The 14,650-nt window shown below is 41.4% G+C and overlaps 1 protein-coding gene across 1 annotated transcript in view; it reads right to left on the bottom strand.

The window, feature by feature from the left end:
* Positions 1-2,557: 2,557 nt before the first annotated feature.
* LOC129841398 (F-box only protein 41-like) overlaps positions 2,558-14,650 on the bottom strand; it is a 113,642-nt gene continuing 101,549 nt past the window's right edge. The window contains exons 13-15 of the mRNA XM_055909658.1: positions 13,043-13,201; positions 12,527-12,642; positions 2,558-11,132 (exon numbers count right to left, since the gene is read on the bottom strand). Coding sequence (XP_055765633.1) covers positions 11,070-11,132; positions 12,527-12,642; positions 13,043-13,201 — 338 coding nt within the window. The 3' untranslated portion in view covers positions 2,558-11,069. The remainder of the gene's footprint in view (positions 11,133-12,526; positions 12,643-13,042; positions 13,202-14,650) is intronic.

A 14,650-nucleotide genomic window follows, 5' to 3' on the forward strand; every position in this document is an offset into this window, starting at 1 on the left:
GACGTGGCCTCCATCTGCGCTCTAAGGCTGCGTTTACACAGGCAGCCCATTCTGAGTCTTTGCTCCAAATATTAGCAAAAGATCTGATCTGATTGATCAAAAGACCAATAATTTGGCAAAAGAAGTACAAGTAGCCTAAGCGCTGTACCACACTAAAATACTTTTCAATGTAAGACAGATGTGAATCGGCCACAAAAAGAAAAGAAAAGTAGTGCCTGGTTAGAAAGCGCCTTCAGTTTGCTAAAAGTCAATTCCCTTGCCACTTTACTCCTGCGTTCTGTTTTCAGACCAACTTGTCGATGCCTGTTGAGTTTCTGTAATCACAGGCAAGTGAAAGCGTCTCACTTCAAATTCACACTCCAAATATCCACATACACACGCATCCCAGTGAGCAAAATGACATTGAAAAGTTGAAGACATCTTAAATAACTGAAATAAAATAAAAGAGATCTTGTTCAGCAACTTTACATGAGGCAAACACAAAAATACAGAGAAATAAAAAATGTGTTAACTGTCTGAAGCAAAGGAGGACGGAAAAAAATATTATAAATGTCATGTTTTGATTGGCTAATTGCCTGGTAGGAATTCAACACGTTTACATGCGGTCATGACATTGTACACAGGAGGGCGGTGGGTGCTCACATTGGGCTCAGTCTACATTAAATCATAAGATCTCTATATTGTGTAATGACAACTCATCTGTGTCAACATTTGGCAATGAAACCAATGTGTTTTATCTGGGTGGTGAGAGGAAGAAAGGCTCCATTGTCAAAGTGTATGAATAGAGACACAGGCTCTGTTGCTCAGTCCACTTTTACAGCAGTGGGAAATGAAAGTAATACTCGCATCTGGGCTTGGTATATTCCACACACTGGTCAGCAGTGATGACAATCAATAGAAAATCCTGTTCCAGTGTTTGTGTCCCAAATGTCACTCTATTCCCTATATAGTGTACTACTTTTGACCAGGGCTCTGGTCAAAAAGTGCAATATGTAGGGAATAGGTGACATTTGGGACACAAACACTGGCCCTCTGGGCTTTAGTGAACAGATAGAGAGATAGAGATAGAAAGAGAGAGGGAGAAAGGGGGGGGGGGGTTCTAGTTTAGTGTGTCGGTCTGAAAGGTGACGAATATATCAAAAGCAGACCAGGGGCCAAACGCCTAACTACCTCGACCAGTCTAAGCCAGTTTTCAGCATTTGAGGGCCCCGGTTAAAATTTATACACTAAACAGGGACAAGGGTGCCAATAAGCATGCAACCCGTGTTGTTGATGTTTCCCTTTCCCCTACTGACCAACTGGCCTCTCCCAGTCCATACTGTGTTGCGTCTCCTCTGGATTGTCTCGAGAGGTGAGACGATAAGACTAAATCAGCCTCTTGACTTCCACCTACTTTCTCCTGCAGTCAGAAAAGAGGATTGGTTCTTATGACCCGGTCAAAGGTCAAATGAAGAGTGGTGTGGTCTGGCTGGGTTGTCCTTTAGTGTATAGCCTTTGGTCCTGTCCAGAAACAACCCCTAGCGTAGACCAGGGGGATTCCCAAACTCTTTTGCTTTGTGACCCACCAATTGAGGCGTCTGTTGAGTCGCGACCCAACATAATGCTTGAGTGGTGACAAAACATGCTCAGACCAAAGAATAAGTTAATCATTTATTAATAATACCCTCTTCTTCCAAGCATGTAACTGAATGTAGATTAGAGTATGGGGTCTTGAGGAATTGACTGTATAATAATACAACATCCGGACCCCTGCCGCAACCCAAAAGTCAGGCCCGACCCACAGTTTGGGAGCCACTGTCCTAGACTATGATGGAAGGATTGGACAGGTGTGGCACATAGGCCAGATGGAATTCAAGGTTAGACATGTGGCAGACAATATGTGTGCAGTCCACATTTATCGTCATGATATGCATGTTGTAGAATCTCAAAATCAACAGCAGTAGTACTGTAATGCTTTGTCAATACAGATTTAATAGTGCCCCTATACTTTCCTAGAGTAGGTACAGTGACCTGTGACCTGTCCACAATGTTCAGTATGTGAAGTTTCACAGGTGTTTATTAGGAAAAATGTTAAATAACTCCGTTGCATACATCTGTGAAGGGTGATGATACTCTTGACTAGATGGGCCTGTTTTACCGGTTTGAGTTGTGTTAGCCAATAGAGAAAGGAAGGAATAAGGTGAACTACCATAGGCATAGCCCTAGGCCCAACATTATGCAACTGTGCTTGTAAATGGAACAACACTGTCCTCTTGTGGACAACTGGGATGCTTAAAGTCCGTTTATTGGGCACTGATCTTAGGTCAGTTTAGTATTTTCTTTCACTTGCGGTTAAGGATAGGATTGGAGGAAGGGATAGCTGATTCTAGATCTGTACCTAGGGGAAACATTCTGTCAGGAGTACATAATAGTTTTTAAAGAGAGCCCACTTCTTTTAGGCTTGGTTTTTGTATAAGCACTTTGTGACAACTGCTGTTGTAAAAAGGGCTCTATAAATAAACGTCATTAATTGATTGTACAAAAAATAAGATAATAATTTGATTTTCAAACAGGTCAATGTATTTAAGCCATTTTATTGATGAAAAGAACTTGATGATTTTGACTATGAACGGGAAAATAACACCTTTTCAGTTATTGCAATGGTCTTAGGATGATGGACGGCATAACATTGGTGTGGGAATGACTGTTTGGGTTTTGAATAAACTTGGTCATACCAACATGACATGCCTATATTCGATACAGTACATTAAAATGAGCAGAATATCAATGACTGTCCAAAATAATCATTAAAGAATGTGCACACTTAGTTGCCCAGATAAGTGTTGAGGTAATGAGTTCGAAAACAACTCAGACAAATGAGCAGAGAATGCAATCATCCATACAGTGAATATGTGCAGAAGAGGTAAAAAGAAGCCAGCCTGGGTCCTGGATCTGCCATCTTGCCATGTCAATGACCATAGGGATTGGCAAGATGTACCAACAGATCTGGATCCAGGCTAATTAATTACATAAGAATTGATACAGGTGTTTCTAAAATGGCACCCTATTCCCTGAATAGCGCACTACTTTTGATCAGGGCCCATAGGATTCTGGTCAAAAGCAGTGCACTATATAGGGGACAGGGTGCCATTTGGGACGAAAGAGACATACCGTAGATAGAGCATAAAATCTTGGCACAAAGCTGGTCTTAGGAAAAATCAAGGTTTCAAATGCCTGACACAGTAGAATAGTTTGTTTTACAGACAAAAATATAAAATCGCCCCAAACAACCTTATTCCATGAATCAGAATTGGGCTTTGAAAGAGAAAAAAATTAAGATTTATATATATTTTTTTAATCGAATCAACAGAAAACAATAGCCAGGGTTCTAGAGAATAACGAATAATGAAAGCATCAGGTACCAACTTATTACAATTAAATGAATCAAATAAAATAGCGACAAGGAATCTTGATCATGGGAATCATAAAATGATTTGATATTCAGAAAGACTAACTTACCAAAACAAGTCATAAAAACATGAAATGGATAGTTCACCAAATTATAAACTGTTATATTGGTTTCCTGACCTTATAAGCAGTCTTTGGCAGTGGCCAGATAAACAAAACCAACGCATGGACTTACCTTGTCAATAGACTGCTTATAGGGTAAGGAAAATTGTGTAATTTGGGGGAATTATCCCTTTAACAACAGACACACTGAATCTTAGCTATGGTTAAGGTCCTAGTAGAACATGCCGCAGGGATCATCAACTAAAAACAGCCGTGGGATGATTCTTTTCTTGAGCGGATGGTCAGGGGGACAGAACATAATTACAATTCATTTGTATACTAAGAATTTACCGCAAGAAGCCCAGCAGATACAGTACCAGTCAAAAGTTTGGACACACCTACTCATTTAAGAGTTTTTCTTTGTTTTTACTATTTTCTACATCGTGGAATAATAGTGAAGACAAATTATGGAATCATGTAGTAACCCAAAAAGTTTTAAACAAATCAAAATATATTTGAGATTCTTCAAAGTAGCCACCCGTTGCCTTGATGACAGCGTTGTACACTCTTGGCATTCTCTCAACCAGCTTCTTGAGGTAGTCACATGGAATAGATTTCAATTAACAGGTGTGCCTTGTTAAAAGTTAATTTGTGGAATTTCTTTCCTTCTTAATGCGTTCGAGCCAATCAGTTGTGTTGTGACAAGGTAGCGTTGGTATACAGAAGATAGCCCTATTTGGTAAAATACCATATTATGGCAAGAACACTGATCCTGTATGAAGACATGAAGGTCAGTCAATCTGGAATGTTTCAACAATGTTGAAAGCGTCTTCAAGTGCAGATGCAAAAAACATCAAGCGATATGATGAAACTGGCTCTCATGAGGACCGCCAAAAGGAAAGGAAGACCCAGAGTTCATTAGAGTTACCAGCCTCAGAAATTGCAGCCCAGATAAATCAACTGTTCAGAGGAGACTGCGTGAATCACGCCTTCGTGTTAAATTGCTGCAAAGTAACCACTACTAAAAAGGACACAAATAATAAGAAGAGACTTGCTTGGGCCCAGAAACACAAGAAATAGACATTAGACCGGTGGAAATCTATCCTTTGGTCTAATGAGTCTAAATTTGAGATTTTTGGTTTCAACCGCCGTGTCTTTGTGAGACGCGGAGTAGGTTAACGAATGATCTCCGCATGTGTGATTCCCACCGTGAAGCATGGAGGAGGTGTTATGGTGTGGGGGTGCTTCGCTGGTGACACTATCTGTGATGTATTTAGAATTCAAGGCACACTAAACCAGCATGGCTACCACAGCATTCTGCTGCGATACGCCATCCCATCTAGTGGGACTATCATTTGTTTTTCAACAGGACAACTGTGTAAGGACTATTTGACCATAAAGGAGAGTGCTGCATCAGATGACCTGGCACCCACAATCACCCGACCTTAACCCAATTGAGATGGTTTGAGAAGAGTTGGACTGCAGAGTGAAGGAAAAGCAGCCAACAAGTGCTCAGCATATGTGGGAACTCCTTCAAGACTGTTGGAAAAGCATTCCAGGTGAAGCTGGTTGAGAGAATGCCAAGTGTGTGCAAAGCTGTCATCGAGGCAAAGGGTGGCTACTTTGAAGAAACTAAGATATATTTTGATTTGTTTAACACATGATTCCATATGTGTTATTTCATAGTTTTGATGTCTTCACTATTATTCTACAATGTAGAAAATAGTGAAAATAAAGAAAAACCCTTGAATGAGTATGTGTCCAAACTTTTGACTGGTACTGTATGTTTGACTAAAACAATAATTTCAAACCTTACTTACATTTCTATACCATCACATATCTCTCTCTATTATGCGTGGGAATACTTAGGAACAGATTTCCAAAATGAAAATCAATTGGAGCTGATTTGCTGTTGTTTTTACAGTATTATGTCCAACCACATAAAAATAATTGTCAAAAAGTTTATAAAATAGTCAAAAAGAAATAAAATAAAATGCAAATAAAATCACTGCCCGGGGCTGCCAGTTGGGGAACCCTGACATACAGTATGTTTTCGTCAGAATGACTCCTCTTCAACTCTTAATCTCATTCTCTTATTCGATTCTGTTTTCAGGACATGTTCTAAAACAATTTCAGCAGGACTTCTGTCACACAATAAATCTGGTTAAGAAGCTTTAAAGCAAACCAACACAAACACAGAGTCCACAAACTTAGTTACAGTGCCTTGTGAAAGTATTCACCCACCTTGGCATTTTTCCTATTTTGTTGCCTTACAGCCTGGAATTAAAATAGATTTTTTGGGGGGGGTTGTATCATTTGATTTACACAACATGCCTACCACTTTGAAGAAGCAACATCTTTTTTTTTATTGTGAAACAAACAAGAAATAAGACAAAAAAATAGAAAACTTGAGCGTGCATAACTATTCACCCCCCAAAGTCAATACTTTGTAAAGCCACCTTTTGCAGCAATTATAGCTGCAAGTCTCTTGGGGTATGTCTCTATAAGCTTGGCACATCTAGCCACTGGGATTTTTGAAAACTGCTCCTGCTCCTTTAAGTTGGATGGGTTCCGCAGGTGTACAACAATCTTTAAGTCAAATCACAGATTCTCAATTGGATTGATGTCTGGGCTTTGACTAGGCCATTCCAAGACATTTAAATGTTTCCCCTTAAACCACTCGAGTGTTGCTTTAGCAGTATGCTTAGGGTCATTGTCCTGATGGAAGGTGAACCTCCGTCCCAGTCTCAAATCTCTGGAAGACTGAAACAGGTTTCCCTCAAGAATTTCCCCGTATTTAGCGATATCCATCATTCCTTCAATTCTGACCAGTTTCCCAGTCCCTGCCGATGAAAAACATCACCACAGCATGATGCTGCCATCACCATGCTTCACTATGGGGATGGTGTTATCGGGGTGATGAGAGGTGTTGGGTTTGTGCCAAACAGTGTTTTCCTTGATGGCCAAAAAGCTACATTTTAGTTTCATCTGACCAGAGTACCTTCTTCCATATGTTTGGGGAGTCTCCCACATGCCTTTTGGCAAACACTAAACGTGTTCGCTTACTTTTTTCTTTAAGCAATGCTTATTTGTTTCTTTAAGCAATGACTTTTTTTGGAAACTCTCCCGTAAAGCCCAGTTCTGTGGAGTGTACGGCTTAAAGTGATCAGATACTATGGACAGATACTCCAATCTCCGCTGTGGAGCTTTGCAGCTCCTTCAGGGTTATCTTTGGTATCTTTGTTGCCTCTCTGAGTAATGCCCTCCTTGCCTGGTCTGTGAGTTTTGGTGGGAAGCCCTCTCTTGGCAGGTTTGTTGTGGTGCCATATTCTTTCAATTTTTTTTATCATGTATTTAAATTGTGCTCTGTGGGATGTTCAAAGTTTAATATTTTTTTATAACCCAACCCTGATCTGTACTTCTCCACAACTTTGTCCCTGACCTGTTTGGAGAGCTCCTTGGTCTTCTTGGTGCCACTTGCTTGATGGTGTTACAGACTCTGGGCCTTTCAGAACAGGTCTGAGATCATGTGACACTTAGATTGCACACAGGTGGACTTTAATTAATTATGTGACTTCTGAAAGGTAATTGGTTGCACCAGATCTTATTTAGGGGCTTCATAGCAAAGGGGGTGAATACATATGCACGCACCACTTTTCATTTTTCTTTGTTTTTTGAAACAAGTAATTTTTTTCATTTCACTTCACCAATTTGGACTATTTTGTGTATGTTCATTACATGAAATCCAAAAATTCATTTAAATTACAGGTTGTAATGCAACAAAATAGGAAAAACGCTAAGGGGGTGAATACTTTTGCAAGGCACTGTATAATCGCCATTACCTGGTAATGATCATGATTGTGAGCATAAGGTCATGTTGGTGTAAAATGAACCTCAAAAGCACTTGAAATGCAGTTGAACCAGGTTGGCCATGGTTCAACCATAAACTTCAACAGCCAATGACAGAGAGGCATGACAGATATAGGCAATAAAATAAGGTCTGCATTGCGTGGCATGTTAAACTCTCCATTGCCATTGGCTACTGGTCATGAAGTAATCTACCTTCTTGCCCCTCATTGGCCACCATTCAGTTTAAACCAATCTTCATCACATGACTATGTAGGAGAGCAACCAACCGATCGCTCACACGACAGAGGAAACCATGGAAACAGCATGACAATGTTGACTGACTGAAAAGTGTGATTTCTTAATCCTAAAGAACCACCATGGACCTCTAAAAGCGCTCTAGAAAAAAGTGCATCATAATATGTCAAATACTGAGAGTGTTTTAAACATTAAAAAACAGCACTAATATTAAATATCAGTATTCTTATTTTTTCCCACTAGTGCAACAGACGTATTTAAAATAAAATACAGCATAAACCTTTGCAAGCAATCTTAAAATCTTTTTAAACATTAATTTATAACTACAGCCACTACAGCAGAATATGTCAAAGGCAACGTGATGATTGATGCATGAACACAAACATGCCAACATTATAGTCCTCTCTTTTTATAGAAATAAATAGCTCAAATAATCTTTATCCTCTCTCTTAAATAATGTCCATCTCTATAGCACATTGATCATGAACATTGAATATAAAGTACCTATAGTACACAACTGCAAATTTCAACACTACCGTTTATACATAATATAGCTGCATCTTTCCTTTCGACTTTGGAGAGAAAATGTTTCAGAATCGACACATGTAGTAGACTCTTAATCATTATCATTTTTTTCATCATGAAGATCCTTATACTTATGACCTTAATTTTATAACACCAAATGCAGTCATCTTTTTATATTATAAACAACATTATGTACAGTGTTTAATGTCTTAAAGAAGACAAGATTGTCAGGAACTGAAAACCCCCTAAAGTTGCATCCCGAATGGCACCCTACTCCCTATATAGTGCACCACTTTTGACCAGAGCCCTATGGGCCCTGGTCTAAAGTACAGTAGTTCACTATACAGAGAAAAGTGCGCCATTTGGGCCACATACCCAAATAAACAAGTGCATTGTGTTTTCTCTATTGTGACAGCGACTTTAAAAACACCTTTTCAATCAGAGGGGCAAGTCTTTTCACAGCCAATATTCAGTATTGGAAGAGAACATGGAGATGAGAAACCACAACTGCAGTGTGTGTGTGTGTGTGTGTGTTCATGTCAGGCTAGCACTACTAAAACAAAGCAGCACATAACTTAGAACAGAACTCGGTGCTCAACTTGACTAAACATCTCTCCATTTAAAAAAAAAAACTAGCGGGGAAGCAAAGGATTACCCTGCAGCCTTTCCTCTCTGGCTGCATCTCAATAGTCTAAAATAGCTTTCTCTCATTTCCTTTCCTTGATCTACAATGACGTACGAACAAAGGATACGTCAAACGCCTACCAGAGGATCAGTTTCCAACTGTTGTCTTCTGTCAGAAGGAGTACACATTAGACTTGAGATCCCCCTCCCTGGGGTGGATGCATGTTTTGGGTCGGGGTGCATTGTTGCCTGAGCTCGACGACTTGCATGAGTGCCTGAAGAAATAAATGGTACACTACTGCGAGTGGATACACACAGGCTATCTTACTCAATTGCCTAACAACTCTGTCCTCTTCTCCCGTCATTGCACTGAGCGAAAATAACTGGTCAGGCGAAAGACAGCCTAATGATGAGCTTCCGCCATTTTGTTTTCACTTGACAAGGCAATCGGTGCAGATGAAGAAACAAGAAGAGGATTTTGAGGCAATTGAGATCAAGACTGCATCTCAAATGTCACCCCATTCCAGGCCTGGGCAATTCCAGGCCTCGGAGGCATGATTGGTGTCACACTTTTCCCCACAGTCGATTTAAACTAACTGCATTCTAAACTGAAGATCATGATTAGTTGGTTATTGGAGTCAGGCGTGTTAGCTTGGACTGGGGCAAAAGTGTGACACCAAATCAGGCCCCCAAGCTCTGGAGCCTTATGAGCCCTGGTTAAAAGTATTACACTACTGTACATAGGGAATAGGGTGCACTTGGGATGTAGCTCATGTAATTCACTGTAGCTTACAGAGCTAGTGGCTAGTTATTTGAATAGGTTGAGCAACTGCCTTACAACGCTCCTATAGATTAGTGGCACATCGGAGAAAACACTTTACGAAATGAAGATAGAACACACACAGCTATGAACGTCATCAATTCTGAAATAAAAGGCAAAAGGAATCCATTTGCAACCCTGTTTAAAAACAAAGTAAACAGTAGCTGCCTTATGGACCAGCCGGCCTACAGATACTGTAAGAGTTCCACAGACAAAAGTAATTGACAGCTGAAAATCCAAGGGTGTGCGGGAGAGACTGTGCTCCGCTGATGATCTTGCTGAAGATGGGAACTGCACTGTTCCCATGGCGACCACACCATGGAGTGGCTGAGACCTTGGAATAAGAAAAAGTCTAAAAGGTGACAAGATATCTTCTCGTTTTATGTTTGACCAAGTCTGAAGCTGGTATGTCACACACACACACACACACACACACACACACACACACACACACACACACACACACACACACACACACACACACACACACACACACACACACACACACACACACACACACACACACACACACACACACACACGTTGGGAGTTGAGGGTCTATTTTAACTTACTCCTCTGGCTCAGGACAGGGTCAAAAATCACACACCGTCCATCCCTACATCTGCTTTACTGCTCATGTGCATTTCCACAGAATATGTGCTGTTGAGCATCTTGATAAAAAAAAGCATCCCAGACACATTCTCTGCAAATGCTTTCGTGAATAGAGACCGAGAGCCTGCTCCTTCATGACATGCATCCCCCAGTTTACAGCTCTTTTCTCAGTTGAAATCAAAATGCCCGCCGAGATTACGGCATCTACATAGTCCAATAGAGTTTGGTTCAAATCTGTTTGGAAGGTCAGCAAGTCACAAACATGGTCCCTGTTAGTTTTCGCGGAGACTTAGGGGCCCCTGGTCTTGTTACCTGACTGATGATGTCTTTACGACACATTACCCCACCATAGAGTTGGATAGCGGACACACAAAATGTACTACTTTAAAAAATAGAGATAGCCCTCAATGGTGCTGCCCATTTGGTCAAAAAAAGCAGCCATTGAAAAGATAGATGAGCTCTCTAGTACATCTATGGTAAAGGAGGGTTTGGTCCCTTTATGAGAATCTCCACTGGGTTTGTATGCTCCAGGGTAATGTGTTGACCTGACTTTTCCAGGCCTCTTGTCTTGTCTATCCTCTGTTCTGTACTGCATTGCATCTCTCCAATTGGCATTGTAGTGGTCTATGGAGCGTCTATCTGTCTGTGGTGTCTGTGTCTGTCTTTTAGTCAAGGCTAAGGGCCGAAAACACATTGGTTTTATTTTTAACAATAAAGAAGCATGTTGCTGAATGTCCTCTTCAGTTACGTGTGTGTGTTGGCTGACTGGTACTTCAGGCTGTTTCGTCTTTGCGTCGCGTCAAGGGGTTACAAATGACTAGGTCTGTTCTGTTGGTGTGGCTGGAAACAATATGGCCGACCCTTCTTCTTTGGGGGTCCTGGGTGGTGGATGGGGTTAGCAGAGGATGTCCGCCTTCACGTGCAGAATTTTGGAGAAGCCCGGTCTCTTCTTCAAGCCCTGGAGGGTAAAGAGGGGTTAGACCGCTACACTCACTTATATATACACACACACACACACACACACACACACACACACACACACACAAGAGGCCGTTGAACCATCAAAAGTGTGTGTGTGAATGAGCGTGCCTCAATCTATTTATATCTGAGTGCGTTTAAGCAATAGGGCCGGGACGATACCAGCGTTGCGATACTCGTTAGTATCATGGCAAGGAAGCAAAACACAAAGCGGCTTCGACTTCTTTAGGAGAACAGACCTAATGTTGGAAACAAGCATCATTATGTTGTCATCCAGAGTCACATGTATTTATTTTCCAAGCTGTAGCACACTACATTTGACATACAGCAGGTTTTTAAAGGACTAAAGAGTTCGGTCTGCTTCGCGTTCTCATTTTCGCCATGGGAAAAATATTGCGATACTGGTATCGTCACAGCCCTATTAAGCATGTGTGAATCTTGAATATGCTTAGCGTGTGTGTCTCAGGGAGAAGCTGTATTTATAAACAAAAAAGTAAGCATATAACTAAGTTTGTAGACCATTGCGCACACACGTGTATACGAGTAAGAAATTAATGACTGTGCTGGTTCTTATTCTTGGAATAGTGGTTTTCACTGACAGTACAGTACACACATAACTCATTGGTTTCTCCCCCTCGAGGGTTCATTGAGTTTGATTAAATGTTTGCTTTGCTTCTCCCCCGTCTGGCTACGGCCGTGACAAATGAACAGGGCCCGAAATTACATACACACTTTTAGCTCTCTGGGGTTCGTTACTTAACGGCTATGAGCAATCTAGTACAGCATCCTCCAGCGAGAAACGGAAACCTTCCTCACTGACTCACAGATGAAGGGAAGGCTCACACGCCCACCCTATTCCCTGTTTAGTGCACTACTTTCGACCAGGGCTCATAGATAAAAAAAAATAGCAGAGTGCGAATATCGAAGCGTTCTTCCTCTTAACCTCTGAGCGGCGCCCGTCGTGGGCGTGCGACCGCCCTCAACGCCACACTTCCTCTTTCCAGTATTCCTCAGACAATCAGCTGAACTGGGGACCTCGGTTTTGAGTCATGTACGGTTCAGTATGTTTGAGTTGTAATAATAGACCACTCTCGCTCACCCACCTAACCATTGCTAAAGGATACTACAGAGTTAGTCATAGAAATTACACATATACTGTGGGCAGGAGAACCCAAAGACAGGAAATTATTTGGACAGGCATAGTCAGGAGTTGTCCTCAAAGCACTGATCCAGAGAAAGTTTTAATAGTATTGGGTTTCCTCCCCTTTATAAGTGTATTGAGTTGCACCCCCTTTGTAAATGTTATTAGATTATTCAAATGCAATCCTTTTTAAGAGCATTGGGATGTGGAAGTTAAAGCTCTGTCATAATTACCTGCAGCTTGTTCACCATCTCGTCAAAGAGCTTCCTAGCCTCGGGGCTGTTGGGGTCCTCAAAGTAGTCCTCGACACCGATCTGCACCACGATGGACTTCAGGTTACGACACACACCTGGAGGGGCGAGATGGTGTGCAGCCCTCACACGGAAGGAAGCAGCAGACTCGCCACCCAATTCCAAATAGACCCCTAGCCCCTATGCCCTAGCCACTTGTGTAGCTCTGAAATGATTGACTGGATGAGAAAAGTGCAGGCCTGGATTCAAAAATGGTGCTTACTCGACACTTTGAGCCGTTGTTTGAGCAATGGAAAACTAAAAACGGGCAGGGATTGCACTTTTGGGATTGTTCTATTGGTTCCTTTGTGAAAATCAAGCTCAATAAAGCACATCTATATTTGAACCGGGTCTGGTGTAGCGTGTACTCACTGTTGAAGTGAGGATCCGCATCTCTAGAACCTCCAGACCCTCCCAGTAGTGTACTATGTAGTGTAGTAGGGTGTAGCGTGTACTCACTGTTGAAGTGAAGCAGGGCCTTAGGGGTGACCGGGGTGGAGGTGAGGACCAGCATCTCCAGGCCCTTCAGACCCTCCCTGCACACCTCAGCTGCCACTTCCTGGTTGACCTCACTCACATGGTCCAGCTCCAACACCTGCAGACGCATGCAGTTCCTCGCTACAGGGGGAAAGAAGGAGGAGGAGAGAAGGGGGAGGGGGAGGTTGAGATGCCTTTGATACCAACAACTTAGTCAGTAGTATGTAAGTAGCATTGACCGCACCAGAACAGCCCATAAGGCAGGAGAATATCTTCTGTTTCTGTAGGGTGAGGCAGCTAGATGCACAAGTACACCCCCTGGACAGGACGCTTGGTATTTGCTCATCCATTATTGTTCAAGTGCTGGGTAAGATATCTAAAGAGCCTATCTAGAGTCGAAAGCAGTCATATACACCTGGCCAGCACACATTGATATACGTTTGTTCATTTGGTTGAAGTGTTAGCAATGCTTACATAAAACTAAAACTTAACAATGCTACCTAAATGAGTTGAAAAGAGATGGTCATGGCGAAAGCGCACATAACCAGCCTACAAAACCAAACATTATGTTCACGGTGTTTCTACTATTTGTATGATCATCTCAGATATAGATATATTTGAGATGATTCAATTCAACAGCTTTGGGATAGTGTTTCATCATGTTTCGCTCTAGATGGTAGGATGAGAGAACTGATCAGAATGGTTGACTTCCAAATGGCATCCTATTCCCTTAATAGTGCACTACCTTTGACCAGGGCATATACAGTGCCTTCAGAAGGTATTCATACCCCTTGATTTATTTCACATTGTGTTGTGTTACCAGTCTGAATTCAAAATGGATTAAAACAAATGTTCTCACCCATCATCAAACAATACCCCATAACGACAAAGTGAAAACAAATGTTTGAAATGTTTGCAATTTTATTGAAAATGAAATACGGAAATATTACATGTACATAATTATTCACACCCCTGAGTCAATATATTCAAATCACCTTTGGCAGCGATTACAGTGTTTCTGGGTAAGAAACACATCTGGATATATGGTACATTTCCACATTATTCTTTAAAAAACTTATTCAAGCTCTGTCAAGTTGGGAATCCTACAGACGAAGAACCATATATGTGACATTAAAAAAAAAAAAGAGATATACATGAAAAATCATTATTGGACACCCTTTTTCTATAGTGAACCGGTTTCACAAGCTTTCCGCGCGCTAATTAACAATCATTTTAAATTCAAAGATAGGCTCTCGTGGAATAACCGTTTATGTGCACCACTCAGAATGGACGGACAAGCGCACAACTTTTCTGTTGCTTATGTATCGCCGAAATGTGGGAAAGAAACGTAAAACAAAACGAAAAGAATGGAAAGACAGGCAAAGGAAGATCTTACGGGATGCGGGAAAACCCGATACAAATCGTAAGGGTCAAGAAAAAAAACGGGGAAAAGCTGTCCAAAAGAGGTAGGTGGAAGAACCGTATATCAAACAATCAAGCTAGCTAGCTATAGAGTACAGTAACTAACATGTAAGTTCTGGGTTGTCTAATTTGTAACTATAGAGAAAACATATTAGCTAAAGTTCTTTG

The sequence above is a fragment of the Salvelinus fontinalis genome, chromosome 42 (assembly GCF_029448725.1).
Source record: "Salvelinus fontinalis isolate EN_2023a chromosome 42, ASM2944872v1, whole genome shotgun sequence".
NCBI classification, from domain to species: domain Eukaryota; kingdom Metazoa; phylum Chordata; class Actinopteri; order Salmoniformes; family Salmonidae; genus Salvelinus; species Salvelinus fontinalis.